Genomic DNA, 18,707 nt, shown 5'->3' with positions numbered 1-18,707 from the left:
ATGCAGCAAGCTACAGAGAAACATAATCAGGATGCAAATAGATGTCTTGGTTAATAAATATGCTGGAGAATTTTGCAGACTGCTTGCAAACGGCAGAAGAAATATACCATGAGCAAAGTGGAATGATTTGTTCTGCCTAAATTTAATGCTGACCTGGGGGGTTTGCATGAGGATTTCAGCTTTCTAGTTATAGTTTCCTTTATGGGCAGTGATGAAAGAGACAGATACTTCCATGAGACAATTTAGAACAACTATATTCCTGCCTTGAATCCCTTTCTAGAGGATTTGTCCATTTTGCTGAGGAATTAAAGAGACTTGTCTGTTACTGAGGTAGTTAAATTAGATTGTAAATCAACACCTATAGTTCAAATTGTTCACTTAGGTATAATTAAGAGACCTTTTCAATATCCTGCTGCTATGGTTACATAGGCTCTACACTATGGTTTTGCATCAGGGATGCTATCCTGCATTAGGAGAGACTGAGATCTGTCTGCCTCATTATACCGAGCTCATGAGTGCAGTTTTAACGCCGGTAACAGCTTGTGTGGCTAATTTGGGTGTATTGAGGGGGGTAAAGTTGACTTGTCTTTTGCATCTCAGGTCAAAAGCTTTGATTGAAGACTGCCATACAAAGACCTCAAATCTTGGACTGGCACTGACACCTTTAAGTCTGGACATGAGCTGGAAAAGAACAGAGCTAGCAGAAATTTGTGAAAAGAGCTGCTTTGACAATTTTGCTTGTGGTTTGAGTGCTGTGTACTGCTGTTATAAATTGTAGTTCACCAGCGAGTATGCCTGCTCAGGAACATATATATAATGAAATTGTTGAGGGAAACTATTGTCTGTGTATTCTTTTTAGCCTGGAAAGGAAAAAGAAAGGATGCTAGAAGTGTTGACACTTTTAAGAACTGGTTTTGCCCATAACTAGCAACACTTTATGGACACAGCAGGGATTGTACATAAAATATTCATGCCCCTAAATCAGTGCCAGATCATTTGCTTGGGGTCAGTGTAATCTGAGACCACTAGAATTTTGATTTATTTGTCAAACTGCTTACTGTCACTTTTTTAAATTAGCTAAGAAGCTGTGTTTGCCTTATCTTCTTTCTGAATGTATTCCCATTCTACATGAGACTGTGCATATTTTATTTCAAATATTGGCAACTCTGACTGCTCCATAAAAGGAAATTATATCTGCATTGCTGTGCCATAGTATATACTGTAGTTCTGGTCACTTTTTCTGACAGATTTTTCCCAGATTGTCCTTGGGCCCAGCTTGCCAAAGAAGTGAATATACCCAGAAGTATATTGTCTGACATGTTTAAATTCACATTGCATCTCCAATAATATCTAATATTCACACAATGTCTCTCTGCCAAAAATCCCCAAATATTCAGCGATCAGATAATATGTCATGCCTGATTCTCTAAGGTGATGACTGTCCCATATAGAAGCTCTTTGCTGTTAGTGGGATACCAACCTATACTTTGTGAAATGCAGCTCAATATGGGGTTCCATATGTGTGTGACCATATAATACAGTATAAGCTAGATATAGGCAAAAGAATGATGTCATACATACATTCACCAGCCAATGTCAGGATGAGGCAGATTAATGGCTTAATGAGGTTTACATGGATACATTCTAATATGTGTTTTATTTCAACATCTCAGTTTAATGCAGACCTTGAATTATCAGTTTATTATTATTTATAAAAAATCCCACGTCTTTTCAATGTGACCTCGTTTGAAAAGTGGTTTTGATTCCTCATGGAAAATGTATCACAAAATAGAAAACGTGACCATTTCCTCTGGGCACAACTGCATTGTCTGTGATCAAGCTAGAAAATAATTTCTACCATTTTTTTTCCCTGAGTAAAATACTCTTGTCTCTGAAAACCAGGATCACTTTCTCGCCTGTCCTGAAGAAACAATAAAATCTTGAAGGCTGAGTAAGCGCTCTACTTTTCGGAGCTTTCATGTTGCTCAGTTACCTTATTTTTTAACTATGAGCAAGTATTCCCAAGAATTACATTAACAAAAATAGCTATAATGGAAATTCATTCTGCATTTTTATTTTCAGATTTCTGGAAGCCTTTTTCCTGTGAATAAATACCTGTGTATAACTTCACTTACATAAGTGGTCCCACCGAGCTCCATGAGCCTGTTTGCATGTGTCTGATTGCAGTACTCAAGCTGTGTATTTTAGAGGTGTGTGCAAATTTCAGACATTTTTTTTTTTTTGAAAGAACTCTAATTTAAAAAGAAAAATTACTTTGCACAAAGTGTGTTTTACTCTCAAAGAGTGTTTTCTTGCCCTTCAGGATAGTGACTTTACACCAAACTCATGGAATCTGACAAAATTACAAGCAAGCGGGCATGTCTCTAAGAGACATGTGAAAAGTTGTTTAAAGCGTGATTTATGACAGCAGTAGTATAAGGTATGCAGTCTTGCAAATAATGTAATTAATGAACAAATTGAGCTTCTGGGGCTTTAATGATATTATGGCCTTTAAAATAAATGAATGTCGATACATCTGAACCTACTAGATATGTTTTTATCTATTATGACTTTGCTATTTTCTCTTCCTTCCTCTCCATCATCTTAATGAATGTCCCTTACCTGGCACCCAACCTACTGCTGTCACAAGGAGTTTGTGGAAACGTGTGCCAATATCTACTCCTTCCCACTGGAGACACTCTGCCACATGTTTAAGAATTGCCTTCTCAAAAGATCAGAGAATGTGGGTGGAATTTTTTCAGACCAGTCACCATGGTGTTTAGAGGGGCTAAAAAGTTATATTTTAATGACAGAATGCTCTGTGGCAGAAAAAAAAAATCGGTGTCCCTGATTCCTTTGAGGGATTGTTCTGCAATCCTTCTAACAGTTCCCGTGTGCATATGCAATCAATAAGTTTAATTTATAACCCTGGTTGCTTGCTAATGTTTAATTAAGTTAGTGCTTAGCACTGACTCATAGACCTATAAAAGCTGAAAGTGGTAAACTGATTATTCACTGCACCTGCCATCCAAATATGTGTTAGTAATGAAAGCTGCTAATCAGTAGTCACGGTACTGAAAGTTTGCTATCCAAGCACTTGTAAAGTAAGGGCATACCCTGCAAGTAAAGGCATGGGAAAAGGAAGGGGATGCAGGAAGAAGCAAAATCAACAAAAATCTCTTGCAAGAGAAAAGGACTTACATGTTTCCTTTGCCGTCGTACACCCATCTAGTGCTGCCAAGTCCTTCATAGTCTGAAGCCCAATAGTACACACAGGCATTAATGTGCAAGATAAACAGCAAGTATCCAGTTGTTCGAATGACCCTATAAAAGTCAATAGATTCCTGTAAAACAACTGACATTTTTTCTTCCTTTGATATGGAGCCCATTGCTTTTTTGGATCAACAATGTTTATATTAAGCATCCACTAAGTAGTTCCCCCCCTGTATTGACTCTGTGCAAAAAATAGCTGGCAGTTACCTGTCTCTCATGATTGTCCAAGGTCAAATAAATACCTTTCCTAGAATATTTGACACAGGGTAATTTTTAAATTATTGTTCCCTGAGGACTTTATAATCCACTTCTTTAACTGGCTATGAATGTTTATAGAAATTTGAAGCTATATTAATGAGGCTAGAGGGTTAATGTGTTTGCCAAACTCTGTTCCAGATAGGCTCTAAACTTGTGAACCAAAGCCAAGAAATGTCTGAGGAAAGAAATGAACTGCTTTACCAGAGCTGTGCTAGGAAGCCTGCAGTAGATCTGCTAAATAGTATGATTTAGTGGCTACAGCGGGAGTTATATCATTCCTAATCCCTGTTCTTACACTTATGGCCAGTTCTTTGAGCACCAAGCAGCTTTCTGTTTAATACAATAATGATCTCATTGTATATCCTCTGTTCAGTGCATGTGGATCAAAAGAAACATCTCCTGGATTTATCTCTCTGTTCAAATATTCATACAGACAAAGGATAAATAAGCAGGAAAAGTACAGGACTTGCCTAAACACAAGGAGGCTGCTATATAATGAGGTTATCTGCTACAGCTAGAATTCAATGCAGTTTGCAGTCATAGTAACTGAGTACATGGTTTTATGAAAATTTAAGAAGTTCTGCCTAAGTTATGTCTGTAAACCAAGTTAATGAGAGATAATATCTCTGTGGTTGCTTCTGTATCATGCAGTCCTTTGCTGGTTCTTCAGCTGCCATTGCATGCCCTCTTTTGCCTTTCCATGACATTAAACCTTCTTCTTTAGGATGCTGACAAATGAATGCCACTTCTCTGTTTAAATGTTGGTGTGCTTCCAGGACAACTCTGTTTAAGGTTGCAAGCCACTGAGAACAGCAGATAGCTGACGTGATCTAGAAATAGTGCAGTATTGACCATGCTGGGTCTTGTGCACAAGGCTGAATCCATGCAAGTGGACTCCTGAGGTCTGAGTAAAGGTTCTGGAAGCTTTTGCTACAATATATATGATATTTCTCTAGGCACATGTGGAATCTACCACAATGGATAGATAAGATGTAGTAACTCCTACAAACTGAAACTAATGAGTTTGAGAAGAGAATCCACCCTGGCATATATACTTGCTGTGTAGTTTAGTTTGACATTATCTGGTTAACTGGTGCCATATTGCTCACATGGTGACCATACCAGCATCTCAGATCAAAAAAACATTTCTACATTCAAATAAAATGCAGTGGTTTGCACAAACAGACCATCTTTTAAATATTTTTAGCTCCCCTTTGTACTCTTCTGTATAATGACCTCTCTTCTCCATTTGTCCTTTTTCTTTCCTTACTCTTAATGCCTTCTGGTAAGCCAATTAAAAGATCTGTGCCATATAAATGTTTTTACCAATGAGTACCTCAAAAACTGGGAGTCAGTGTTTTCTGAAGTATGTTTTAAAACATTGTATCAGGGCATGGCATGACATATTTAATAGGTGTTCTTGCAAATAAAAAATATAACATTTTGGTACCACAGTATGCAGGCATTTTTTTTCTACCACAAACCTTAGCAATGCACTGATGGGAATGCTTATAGATAATAAAGCATCAATACTGTTAACCCTATATATGCTGAGCAATATTGAAGTCCATGTGCTCTACCATTGTTTTTCTGCACATCTTCAGTGGGATTTAAAATTGCATTTTAGTTATGAAGACTGCTCTATTTCACATATTTCAGGTTTCTGGCCTCTTATGAGGTAGAAAATGAATTCACTTCATAATATTTACATTCTGGGCAGTTTGCATCCTGCAAGTGACTTAATATTGGAAAATGTAAGTGGGCCTGTGACCAGGAAGCAAAGACACAAGCAGCAACACACAGTTGTGGCACTCAACCAGTACCCTGCTACCAACAGTCTAAGCTAACAAGGCAGAACAGCTTTGCAGAGTAGCTGGCTCTGTCTTTCCAGCTGCTTCATACATTTTACAGGATCTGTGAGATCTTACTGTGTGTGTCTTAGCATTTCTAAATGACCACTGTCAATGTTTTTTAATACACAAATCAACATCGCATCCATCAAAGTCAGGGGAGTTTTGAAGAGATACACGTCTCTTTCTCAAATGCCCGTTAAACAACCATTTCCTCTTCCGTACTTTTATACAGTGTGAAACTCTGTCCCTTGCAAAACTACCTGTTTGAGTGAAAATGGGTTTGCTAATTTGTTCCCGTTTCCTTGAAAGCCATATACACATAACATTACTGTTACATACAAGCTATTTACTTTATTCAAAACCATCTTAAAAATCCATATCTGCCAGTACTCACTGCAAATATTGTAGGAGATGCAGTAAAGTAATTGAATTATAACTCCAAAGGAAGCAATATGGAAAAGAATTAATTAATTTTAACAGTTCTCAACATTATAAAAAGTAAAAAAAATATAAGCAAGAGAGATGAAAAGTCAATCTTTTAAATGAGATTAGAAATTGGAGAAGATAGGGAGGCAGTGATTCAGAAACTGAAAAGCTATTTCTTCATCCTATGGAAATTCAGTCAAACCTCTTGTACCAACGAGAATTTAAAAAAAAGAAAAAAAAAAACAAAACAATTCACAGAAGACTCTTCAATAATGGAAAGGAGAGGGCAACATAAGAATGAGCTTTGTGGAGGTCAGCATCTCAGAAATACTTTAGCAGAACTTTCAAACTTCCATTTTTTTTTTAATTTATTTTGCAGGTACATGAAAATATGAAACATGGTATTTCAAACTCCTTTTTGAATTAATTAGTGTCTAAATCTCATAAAATACCTCATTTGCAATATGTAAATACCAAGTCTACCATTTAACTGCAATAATCTCTGAAACAGAATAAGAGGGTAAACAATAGATTCTTATTTCTGCTGCAGCAGCACACAAGAACAATACATACCCCAAAACTGGAACAGGGAAAAAAGACCTCCTGGTGTAGGAATTACACAGGAGAAACTAGGGCTGATGACACTGACAGCAGATGACAATATTGGTGACATAACAGATGGGTTCATTGGGTCTTAGCAGCATCACTGACTGCCAAAGGGCCTGTGAAACTTGCCATACCCATGTCCATGAACTGGTTGAGTTGGTTCCAATATTATTCTAGTCAATGTTCTAGGTGAGAACATAGTGCAGCGGACAACAGTTATAATCACTATTTGAGATCTGTGCTGAATTGATTCTCATTCCAAGTTTAGTCAGTGCAGTGGAGGATCAAGTTTCTGTATATGCCAGGTTCACGGTGAGAGCGTATTTGAAGAAAAATGTTGACACAGGCTCAAGCTTATGAATCTTATTAAGTACAAATAAACAGCTACTGAGGATTTGGCACTGCTGTTAGCAACCTAAAAAACCCCATTCTTTAGCTCTTTCACTAAAGAAACTTCTGATACTTCTGATCAGTTAAATTTTGACGAGAACCTGTTTGGTGAATGTTTTGCCTGAACCAGGCCAGCTGAACTGAGATATATTTCATATGTGAGTGAAGCTTTACATTTGTTATTTTAATTATTACAATAAAGATATATTTTTAAAAATCCCTAATTGAACAGCTAAAGATGTATCATATTCCATCCAGTGCTTCTTACAAGTCATGAAATCAAATGAAATGCATTCTGTGCCAAGCTTTGCATGCTGCAAGAGTTTAATAAGCACATACCTGTAGATATATGCTTTGTCCAGGATAGCTTCCAAACGATCGTTAAACTCAAAGAATGTGTTATGCTAAATGGAAAACAAATGAAAGTAATCCAATCACTATTCTTCACCAGACGTCTTTTTCTAATAGTACTCACATCAGTTCACATACACATTTTGAAAATAATGGGTTTTTCAGTAGTCTGACATTCTTTAAACATTTAAGTAAAAGGTGAACTGCAAAGCAAAGATGAATACTGATTTAAACATTGTTTTGGGTGTTGGGTGTCCCATTAATCTGATTATAGAAATAACTTTGCTCTTTAGTTCAGACTGCTACAGATGAACAAATTCTGCTTCCTCAAACACATGTAATTGCTTGGGCAACTTTATCAGAGAGAATTACACACATAAAAATCCCTTTTTACTTTTTCTGAAATTACAGTAATTCTCAGGAAGTCATCATATGTATCAGCAACCACGTACAAGATGATACCATGTAGTAACAATTGCTGCTGTATCAAATTCCTCCTGTTAATTTTTGTAGTTTATCTTTAGTGATAGCTCTTAATATTTGCCTGTAGCTTTTTTCTTTCTTTTTGTTCAGTACACATCTGTTTGCCTAATACAAGATACTGTTTAAATTTCATTCTTTCATATGTTTTGGTTCTGATTTATGGAATGTTGGAGCATGTCTAGAGGAGGGCCACAAAGATGATCAGAGGGCTGGAGCACCTCCCGTATGAGGACAATCTGAGAGAGTTGGGGTTGTTCAGCCTGGAGAAGAGAAGGCTCCGGAGGGACGTTATAGCAGCCTTCCAGTACCTGAAGGGGGCCTACAGGAAAGCTGGGGAGGGACTTTTTACAAGGGCATGTAGTGACAGGATGAGGGGGAGTGGATTTAAACTGGAAGAGGGCAGATTTAGACTAGGTATTATGAAGAAATTCTTTACTGTGAGGGTGGTGAGGCACTGGAACAGGTTGCCCAGGGAAGCTGTGGATGCCCCATCCCTGGAGGTGTTCAAGGCCAGGCTGGATGAGGCTTTGAGCAACATGATCCAGTAGGAGGTGTCCCTGCCCATGGCAGGGGGGTTGGAACTAGATGATCATTAAGATCCATTACAACCCAAACCATTCCATGATTCTATGATTCTATGAATTTTGAAGCTTTTCTGAAAACTGAAGTGAAGAGCACCCTCATTTTGTTCTCAGAGTTCTTGTTCCCACTCCAACTTTAATAGAAAGCCAATTCTTTGTCAATATATTGCTTTTTAAAAGGGGAATATATTTAGCTACAGAGTGGCCTGCTAGGTACTGTGAAATGCAAGGAGAAGGCTGTTCTCCAGAGCCCCTTCATTGCACAACTCTAGATGTCTTTGGACTCAATAACAAAATGAGTTATGTTTGTTAAATATGTTGTGTATAGTTTATGTTGTCCTTAAAATTCCCTCCCTTGGTTTTAAACACCCTTTATAAGCACCTGCTATTACCAACAGAAGGGGAAAAATATATTGACATTAACTAGTGATCTTAAATATTTTTTTAAAATCTTTGAAAATTAAACAGAATTATAGAATCATAGAATTATATAGGTTGGAAAAAACCCTTAAGATCATCTAGTCCAACTGTTAACCTACCACTAATTCCACCAATACACTGTGTCCCCAGGTGCCACATCTACGTGTCTTTTAAATACCTCCAGGGATGGTGACTCAACCACTTCCCTGGGCAGCCTGTTCCAATTCTTGAAAACCCTTTGGGTGAAGAAATTTTTCTCAGTATGCAATCTAAACCTCCACTGGTGCAACTTCAGGCCATTTCCTCTCGTATCAATGTTACCTGGGAAACATTTCAGGTAGTTGTAGAGAGTGATAAGGTCTCCCTTCAGCCTCCTTCAGCTAAGCAACCGCAGTTCCCTCAGCCACTCCTCATAAGACTTGCTCTCTAGACCCTTCACCAGCTTTGTTGCCCTTCTTTGGAGACGCACCACCACCTCAATGACTTTCTTGCAGTGAGGGGCCCAAAACTGGATGCAGTATCTGAGGTGCGGCCTCACCAGTGCCGAGTACAGGGGCACAATCACTTCCCTAGTCCTGCTGGCCACACTATTGCTGATGCAGGCCAGGATGCCGTTGGCCTTCTTGGCCACCTGAGCACACTGCTGGCTCATATTCAGCTGGCTGTCGACCGACAGCACCAAGTCCTTTTCCACCAGGCAGCTTTCCAGCCGCTCGCCTGTAGTGCTGCAGGGGGTTGCTGTGACCCAAGTGCAGAACCCAGCACTTGGCTTTATTGAACCTCATACAGTTGGCCTTGACCATCGATCCAGCCTGTCCAGATCCCTCTGTAGAGCCTTCCTACCCTCAAGCAGATCAACACTCTTGCCTAGATTGGTGTCATCTGAAAACTTACTGAGGGTGCACTCGTTCCCCCCATCCAGATGAGTGACAAAGATATTAACCAGAACTGGCCCCAGTACTGGGCCCTGGGGAACACTGCTTGTGACTGGCCGCCAACTGGATTTAACTCCATTCACTGCAACTCTGGGCCCAGCCATCCAGCCAGCTTTCACCCTGCAAAGAGTACGCTTGTCCAAGCCATAAGCAGCCAGTTTCTCCAGGAGAATGCTGTGGGATACAGTGTCAAAGGCTTTAGTAAAGTCCATATGGACAACACCCACAGCCTTTCCCTCATCCGCTAAGTGGGACACTTTGTCATAGAAGGAGATCAGGTTAGTGAAGCAGGACCTGCCTTTCATAAACCCGTTCTGACTGGGCCTGATTGCCTGGTTGTCCTATATGTGCCACATGATGGCGGTCATGATTATCTGCTCCATTTAAGATTAATCTAATTTAAATAATGGAAACAAACCATCCTTAATCACAAAATACCTTTTGAATGTTGTAAATAATAAAGTCAGAATAAAAATAAGAGAATAAGAGCTTCATTTGTCTAGGTTATGCCTTGTATTTTTGTTGGTTTGTTTACCGATTTTGTAGCTTATCCTGAAGATATTTTCCAATTTCTAAATTTCATATTCCTCAATGGTATAAACAACTTTCCATTGGGTTGTAAAAACATTCATGTGTGGTTAGCCATCCATCACTAACACAAATCTTACCTTTAGCATCCTATTTGCTCTGAACACTGGATTAAATCCAAAGAAGAAATATAAAACTTCAAATGGCAATATTGATATCACATCGAGCTGTTGAAGAGCAGAGAGGTCAATTTAAACTTCACAATAATCATAATGCATTTACTTGCTGTCAAAAACCTTCTTAGATTGAATAATGATTGAGTATAATATTTGAACAGTCAACATGCTAAGCCTGTAACTTCCAAAGTACTGTCAGGCAAGATTATCTCTTTAAAAACACCAACAGCTTTGCTCTGCCCTGTTTTTAAGTCTCCTGTGCCTGAGATTTTAATCTGTTTCATGGGGATTATTAACAGTGTCTCAGATGTTTGATTACTAATACATTCTGTTATTTCAATTGTACTTCTGACAAGACTAAAATGGTAGGCATGGGGCTGGTGAGTGAAGGTGGGGAGAGCACTCCACCAGCACTTCTTAGTAGTTTTATTGCCTTTAAACTGAGCCGCCTAAAGCAATCTGGGGGAACATGATCAATCAGGCTCCTTGCTTGCAACCTGCAGCAGCCATGTGTTCCAAAGAACAGATTCATCATAGGATGATAAGTTTGGACTTTTTTTTTTTTTAATAGATATTGTCTTTTGTTATATTTGGATGCTTCTCCTTCCCATATCACTAAGATTTTCAACATCTCCCTGCAGTACATAAACTGTGTAACTACTCTTCTTATCTGCCTGTTTTATTCTTTCCAAGAATTCTGTGGAGAGAAAGCAAGCTGTGCCAAACTTGGCTTTGCCTTTTTAGAGATCCTGTGATGCCTTGGTCTGTTGCTGATACCATCTGAGAACAAAAGAGGGATGTGGAACTGTAGGCTTCATCTCACTGTAATCAGAAATGCCTTTGCCCTGAGAGACATGACTTGTGTTGGCAGCAACTAGCCTGCAGCACTGACATTTTATTCCATGCAAGTAAGATGCAGTTAATACCTGAACTCTGTGAAAAAAGCAAACCAAACAAAAAAATTTATTAAGGACAAACAACCTTTTTATGACCTCTCTCCATCTTTCAGATAGATATCTAAGAGGAGGCAAAATTTAGTCAGAAGTACTTTAATATCAGTAACTGTTAATTAGTACTTAATCATTAGTTTCTGCTGAAATCAAGTGCACTAAACATACTGCAAGAGTGAACTTAAAATAAACCCATACATATCCACTTAGTTCTCTTGCTTTAAGTTTGACTCTTTCCTACTCACTTGCCTGTACAGTGTATATCCTGCATTTTGGATAGTTTAACTTCAAGTATGTAAGTAGGGATATCACAACCACTGAGACAAATTTAACTCTGAAACAGAGCAGATGCAAAAGTGCTTACAGAAGAGAGGGAGCAATAACTGAGATTTCAGAGATGTGGGCTCAGTGTCACAGAGCTGTATGTGTATAAGGAATTCAACAGACTACCTGTCCTCTGTTGGGAAAAACAATATTTAGGAACAAAATGAAAAAATTTCCTAAATACAATACATCTTTGTTTTTACAAAGTGAAATGAGCATAAAAAAATCTTAGTTTGAATATTTTGTTTACTTGTATGAGTGAGGACCTGTTCAGTACCACAAGGTAATTCATAAGAGTTCACCAGAGTTACCTGACTTCAAGAATTTTTATTTTGTTTAATGAATCTCTGGCAAACTGTGCTACTGTCCTTCCATCTGTGCAGGGTTGACCTCACACAAATTCATCAAAATGGAGAATTTTGTTAATCCTATTTTATTAATTTATTACTATTCAGAATTAAGATTTACAATTGCATTTCTAATTATTCTATTCTACAATTAAGCACTGTTTATGAAGATGGCAATCATAAACAGATGTTGAGCACTGACATGCCATCAAGCCAATGCTATCTAGTGACATTCTTAAACCAGCAGTGATTTTCAGTGAATGAAAGAAATCCTGTGGAACCCTACAGTCAGAACTTACATACTGACATCAGTAACAGAGTCTGCTTACCCGAAACTTTGTTGAGCTGTGATAGAATTTCTTCATTTCCACTCTGTCTGACTACAGCAATAATGAAAGGAGAAAAAAGCATAGTCAAGAACAGTATGTCAAGAATGAGCCTCTGCTGCCTGACAATAATAATTCTCTTCTGATAGCAGGGATGATGACAGTTACATTAATGATGGACTAAATTATGAATGGAGAAATATCTGTAAGCAGAAGTAGTACTTTTATTAGACCAGTATATATTAGACCAAATTTTATTAGACATACTTGAAAAAATAATGTTTGGGGTTTGTCTGATTTTTTCCAAGACTGGCTGTTGGTCTAGTGAAGTATGTTACATTTTTTTCCCACAGGTCTTCCCTTTGAAGATATCTGTGTTTGTTGGTGCTTGACCCAAACACTTTCAGTGTCAGGGCCAAAAACTCCATGTGACTTCAGTGGTTCCAGGAAGAATGCAAAGGATGTTGATGTTTCTGACAGTGCTGTACAAAATTAGCTCTTCAAAAGCTAGAATTAACGTGCTAGCATTATTAGCATAATAATAATCAACATTGCATTCATTAGTAATGATTAGCTATTTATTTTTAAATTGCTCTCCCTGGGAACTGATGCTAAAACCTTAATAAGAAAGGGTAATCACAGGTTTCTAAAGAATACTTTCTGTATTTATACCAGGGTCACTTTAAAAATAGCTTTAAAATCTTAAGGATATTTCCGTGTCAACTCTTCACCATTACCAGTTTAAGCATTGAGCTAAGTGCAGGAGATCAGGCACTATATGATCTCTTCACGCACTAAAGTCTATGAATTGTATGAACAGCTTCAAGGGAAATAAAAGGTAAGTTTCCTATGTTAGAGGTTTAACCTTGTTCATAAAACCTGAGTTTTGTAGGATTTAGACAAGATTGCCAGTTACTGAATGCCTTGGCATAGAAAAATACATTACACTGCACTGCATTTAATATCTGTCCAAATGATATTTGCACAGTTTTATCTGAGATTCCTCTGTAAAGGCATCAGTAACATCTTGTATGCACAATGGGTACAATTTTATGTAAAAGCACTGAACTAAAGCTAGCTCCAAATTATATTTGAGGGTATATAATTTTGAATTTTCTGTCTGTTGGGGACAGTAGTGTTACACTGAAGTTCTCTAAACTCATTTTTTTCCACATTAGGTTTTCTTGTATAAGTTAAAGAATCAAAAGTAGGGAAGACTTTCAAGAAAAGTTAAGGTTGTAGATGGCCTTTTGCTATGTTAAGGGCAAGCTTTTAGCATTTTTCAGATACTTTCTTAGAGTTTTATTTTGTATTTTTCTATAAAAAGATAACACAAAAATAGTAGCAAGAAGCAAAATTTAATGTAGGTATTTTCCCCAAGTAAAATACTCAAATTATTTTCAAAGCATTCTGAAATTACAGGGATTTGGCCTGATTTTGGGAAAAAAAAAAAACAGCAGAATCTCACAATGTGTAACAAAGCCTACATATCCTGTCCAGCCCTAGCAGAATGTGCACTGTCTTCAACTATGATTCTTGCCCAAGGTGAACAGAAAGCTGAAAGTTTCACGCAAACTTACAAACACATGCATACATGAATGAGTACATAGTCATCTAATCACTGATTCCAGTGAAGCTGCACCGATTTATTCCTGGTGAGAAACAACTTTATGCCTGTTCTGATTGCTCACATCTGTTACGTTCAAATCTGTTTTTTCCGTTTTAGGAATGTAGACAATGGATATGTTTCCTTCTTCCAAAACATGACAACTGGAAGGTCAGTGAAGAAGAATATAGGTATACTTTGATTTAAAAAAAGTCACATAAATTGGACATAGCAGGAAAAAAAAAATCACATTAGAGGGAATTTCTATAATGTACTTTAACACAAAACTACTTGTGGAAATCCCACTTACAGTACTTACTATTATATCTCCACCTTTTAAAAATTGCACTCGGGGCTGGAAAATCAGTAAGTCACACAGGTAGCAGATATCGCAAATGATGTCTATGGTAAGCCAATATATTGTATTACTTGGGGTTTGATATGGAAACACAAAGCGAAGGGGAATAAACCAGCAATTCCAATTATAGGTGACCGTCACAATCAGGAGCCATGCTACATAGCGGCGATCTGAAAGAAAAAAACATTGAATACGCAAACATGACCTTAGAATCTTTTCTCATTCTTTTAGACACATTTATTCTACTGCAGTCTCTGGGAATGTTTCTGCCCAGAGCAGCCTACCATTCTCCCTTTTTCAATGGCATAGATGGCTAAAGTGATATAGGTTGGAACTACGAGATACACAAAGAATTTACAAAAGGGAAAAAAGATGAGTTTATGAGAGCATATAGAATTTAATGCATCTGAAGAAACTCATTTTGCATGCTGCTGGTGTATGTTATAACTGACAAAACAATTATTTGGCCCTAATGAATGGGACAAATTCTAGATCAAGAATCAGAAGACTTGGGTTTTAATTATGATTGGTTTGCATACCAGTTTTGTGCATACTATCTTTACAACTGTTGTAACTTTTCATGTCTTTTCTCTGTTTGGAATAAATGTTGTTTAGGGCAGGATCTATGCGTCCCTCTGAGTTGCAAACTAGAATATGGATCTTACAGTGGCTCAGAGGTACTACTGTGTAATATTAGGTCACTTCAATACGACTTCTATTGCCTAGCTTTTAATTTACCTGTGTATGAGTCTATGCTATCTGGTAGCTTCATGTACTCCATGTATTTTTTCAGTGGAGGTTTTTTGAATTTACAGCACAGCATATTGCAGTAATGATCCTCTTCTGGCTTTGCTTCTGTGTCCTCTTTCTTTTCTTCTTTTTTTTCTTCTTTTGGTGGTGGTAGAGGCTTCTTCTTTGATGGTGCTACATAGAAGGCCACAAAGGGTGACATTCTAAAAATGACTCAATTACTACATACTGGTTTAACATGTACAAGAGCCTCGTCATGTTAAAAACTCTTCTAAAAGCACTTGGCAGTGGCTAAAGCTACGGTTCATTGTAATACTGAATGCATCAGAAAACAGGTTGGGGAATAAAATTACCACTGATATAGTCATGCACTTCTGCTACCAGGGCACTTCATGTCACAGAGTGCAAATAATGCATTCAGTTACAATAGAGGTAAGAAAACACCTCTGTGCCATGGGCTGATTTCTCCCCTCGTGAGACCTGATATACAAGATGCAGCAGGTGAAGCTAATAGGAAGCCTATAGTTTTGTGTGTTTCTAGGCTTACAAAAGTCTTGTGGCACTCCTTTGAGCCCAGTTCTTTCATCTTTGGGACAGATAACTTTGTTCACACATTTGTCCCATTAATTCTGGTGGCTTTACCTCTGAGGATACTCAGTCCCAGCAGTAAACTGGCAAACTTGATCTGTAATGATTTAGGAAATACATGATTGTAAGTTCTACAAAGAGAACAAAAGAGGTATATGAGCAAAGAAATAATTTTTTAAAAAATCCTTTATCAGCTGGTATAGTTTGTAATACTCAGGCACTATTTTTTCCAGCTTATTAAAAAACAGGTAAGCAATAAACAGCTTCTAAAAAATGTCAGAATATAAAATTACCACTCTCAATTCTTCATAAAAAGGAAAAAAAAAAAAGTAAAACTTTCCTCCAAAGAGGAAAAATATCATATTTGGTTTATGTTTCATTTTTTGTGAAAAGTAAATCTTAAATTAATTTTGAGTGAGTTTGCTCCATTTGAAGCATGTACTGGGAGTCCTCATTGTGACTGGAAGATTGCTGCCATGGCTAAAATTTTATTTACTTTTACACAGCAGATCTAATCTATGAGTGACTAATATCTACTCATAAGATATGCATATTTCTTCATACGTTTCAGATTCATCCTCACAAATAACATATCTGGGAGCTATTTTAAAATATATAAAACTGCTTTAGAGAAATGATTCTAGACATTGCCTTTTTTCCCCAAATTCTTTAGTGATGTTTTTCAAAGTGAGCTCATACATAAATTGACTTCTGTGGGCACAAACTGATCCATTTCAGTGGGTAAACATGCTATACTTGCTTGAAAATTTTATCATGGCATTTTATTTTCTGGTCCCACTAAGTAATTTTCATCTTTAGACTCAACAAATGCAGAGGTATTTCTGGTGTCACTTACAAGTTGTAGGACTGCCTTCAGGGGAGGACAGCAGTGGGTCTTTCAGCTTTTCCTTATAGACTGTTGCCCTTTCCCGCATTTTTCTGACAATCTCTTGAAGTTGGGCATCAGCATACTCATTTGTTTGGAAACCTGAAGGTGTTGGTTTCTGTGTGCTAATTAAAACAAAAAGACAAAAGTGTCATGTTCTGGAAAGCACTGGAATGAAACAATGCTAATTCTACTTCTGAGCAGAAGTCAAACATTAAGACTGGATCTGTATTGGCCCCAGTGCTCATTCACATCACTTAATTCACAGTAGGTGGACACTGAATTTAACTGCTCGTGCTTCCTGCTTATGCCAACTGATATTGCTGGCTACTTGAAGCAGTCTACAGGATATTTCAGGTAGAGGAGGTCCTGTACCCTGTGCTCTGCATAGCCTGCTACACTAATGACTTCCCACAGCTGCCTTTCACCGAGTTTTGCTGTGGCTGTGTAATGCCTTGAGTTTATCCTGTGTATTTGCCAAAATACAAGGCATGCTCTTATCATCTGTGCATAAAAATGTGCTCACTCTTATATGGTAACATAGTAATGATGACAGGACATAAATGAGTTAAAAACTCACATGCAGGTACGGGAGGAGACAATATGCTTCCTAATTTTGGGAAAATTGATATAATCTCATGTTTTTAATGCATATCAGCTAATACAAGCTAAAAAAAATGCATGTTTTACAAAGTGTAAGGAACCCAGTGGTGTTCCTGACGAAGTTTTTTCAGTTTCCACTAAGAAGTTCTTCACTGCATGTTTACTCAGGGTCATAGCAACACTGAGCTGATACTCCAGCACTCACAGCATTTCTTCAAACCTGAGGATTGTTCATTTTCAAACACCTGCACTCTCCCATTCTGCACCAAAACTAATGCTTTTAATAGGATCTATGCATACTGTGCAGTCAATTAGAAAATCTAGCTGAAGGTGTTTCTTGATCAAATCTTTTGAAATTTTACCCTCAATTACTTGCTAGTGTCTGATTATGCAAATGGGGGCTGGTTTGCAGTGCCACCCAGCTGGGAGCTGGGCCATGCATTTGCACTTCTGTGTGGAGACCTGGATATAGGATTTCTTTTGTATCCTAGACTCAACACTTTTCAGCTCATGTCAAACATCTGTGTCAGAGCTGGCTGGAAATAGCTGTGACTGGTGCAGGGCAGCTGGAGACCTCCTCCCACACAGGTCACAACTGCCACCCGTGTACTGAAACCCTGCCAGCTATGCCCAATGCAGGGTTTTGGAGAATTGTTCTTTTTTTCCTGTCAAGTTTTTCAGCTCTGCTGCAAATACTATGGGGATGAGAGTGTTACAGCAGTAGAAGAAACAGACCAAGAGTGAGGCACTCCTAAAATTTCCAAGTTCTTGAGAAGACCGTCTCAAAGATGAGTGGAGGGAAAGTGGCATGGCATCATCTTGAGTAGGGAAGAAATTAAAAACACTCCAAAGTGATCTTTGAATAAACAACATGTCTCCTCAAGGCTTAAATCTACTTTGAAGTTCCTAACAGAAGGAGCTGTAAATAAAAAAGGAGAGTGTCAGAGTGGGATGTGTGTAGCTTTTTTGAGAAGCACAGTTTTCTGGAGACACAACACATATCATGGTGCACAAGGAAGTATATCTTAAGGATGTGAAAGTGCTTCAGCAATAAAACCATTGGATAAAATGGAGATAAGCTGTTCAAAGCAGAAGAAGCAGAAGTCTGGAAGTATGTGGTTATCATTCCTCTAATTTAAGTCTTCTGTAGTGTCTATTTCTTCAAACTCCCCAGACAGGATATTAATCAAACAGTTCTGATATACTTTGTAATCTCATCACAGTTCCTTTTGTGTCACATATCCCCTTTGCTCAGCCCATCTGCAGGGTAATGAAATAATTTCTTGTTTTGAGCTAACATGTCACAATTAGTTTTTCAGCTTCTATGCAAAGAATTTCAAATAATTCTTACTCTTTGCTCTTGCTGCATTTGCTCAGGGCATTAGCTGTCATATAGTAAAACACACTTATCACAAATGTCATGCCAAAGGCTTCTTCTATCTGCTTTCTAGGGATAAGCTATAAGATGCGTGGGATTTTCTTGTTATTTCACAGCCTTTCCAATAGAAGTTAGAGTCTACTATCATAAATTTGATAGCCGAAAGGAACCATGTTGTTATTTGATACTGATTAGAAACTATGTGAATTTGCTTAAAGTTATTTGCCCCACAGTTGATGAGAAATTGATTTTCCTTGCCCTACACCTCATTTGGTTTGCATTATCTCCTCCTCTATTATTTTCTAGTAATG

General features: G+C 37.8%; 1 protein-coding gene across 1 annotated transcript in view; it reads right to left on the bottom strand.

Moving 5' to 3' along the window:
- Positions 1-18,707, bottom strand: part of CNGB3 (cyclic nucleotide gated channel beta 3) — a gene marked incomplete at its 5' end in the record, with an annotated part of 63,426 nt that overhangs the window by 17,792 nt on the left and 26,927 nt on the right. The window contains 7 exons of the mRNA XM_010081052.1: positions 3,202-3,324; positions 7,146-7,210; positions 10,245-10,331; positions 12,231-12,277; positions 14,149-14,361; positions 14,930-15,115; positions 16,386-16,540. Coding sequence (XP_010079354.1) covers positions 3,202-3,324; positions 7,146-7,210; positions 10,245-10,331; positions 12,231-12,277; positions 14,149-14,361; positions 14,930-15,115; positions 16,386-16,540 — 876 coding nt within the window. The remainder of the gene's footprint in view (positions 1-3,201; positions 3,325-7,145; positions 7,211-10,244; positions 10,332-12,230; positions 12,278-14,148; positions 14,362-14,929; positions 15,116-16,385; positions 16,541-18,707) is intronic.

This window comes from Pterocles gutturalis, unplaced genomic scaffold (assembly GCF_000699245.1).
Source record: "Pterocles gutturalis isolate BGI_N339 unplaced genomic scaffold, ASM69924v1 scaffold17456, whole genome shotgun sequence".
Taxonomy (NCBI): domain Eukaryota; kingdom Metazoa; phylum Chordata; class Aves; order Pterocliformes; family Pteroclidae; genus Pterocles; species Pterocles gutturalis.
This window is presented reverse-complemented; position numbering and strand designations above follow the sequence as displayed.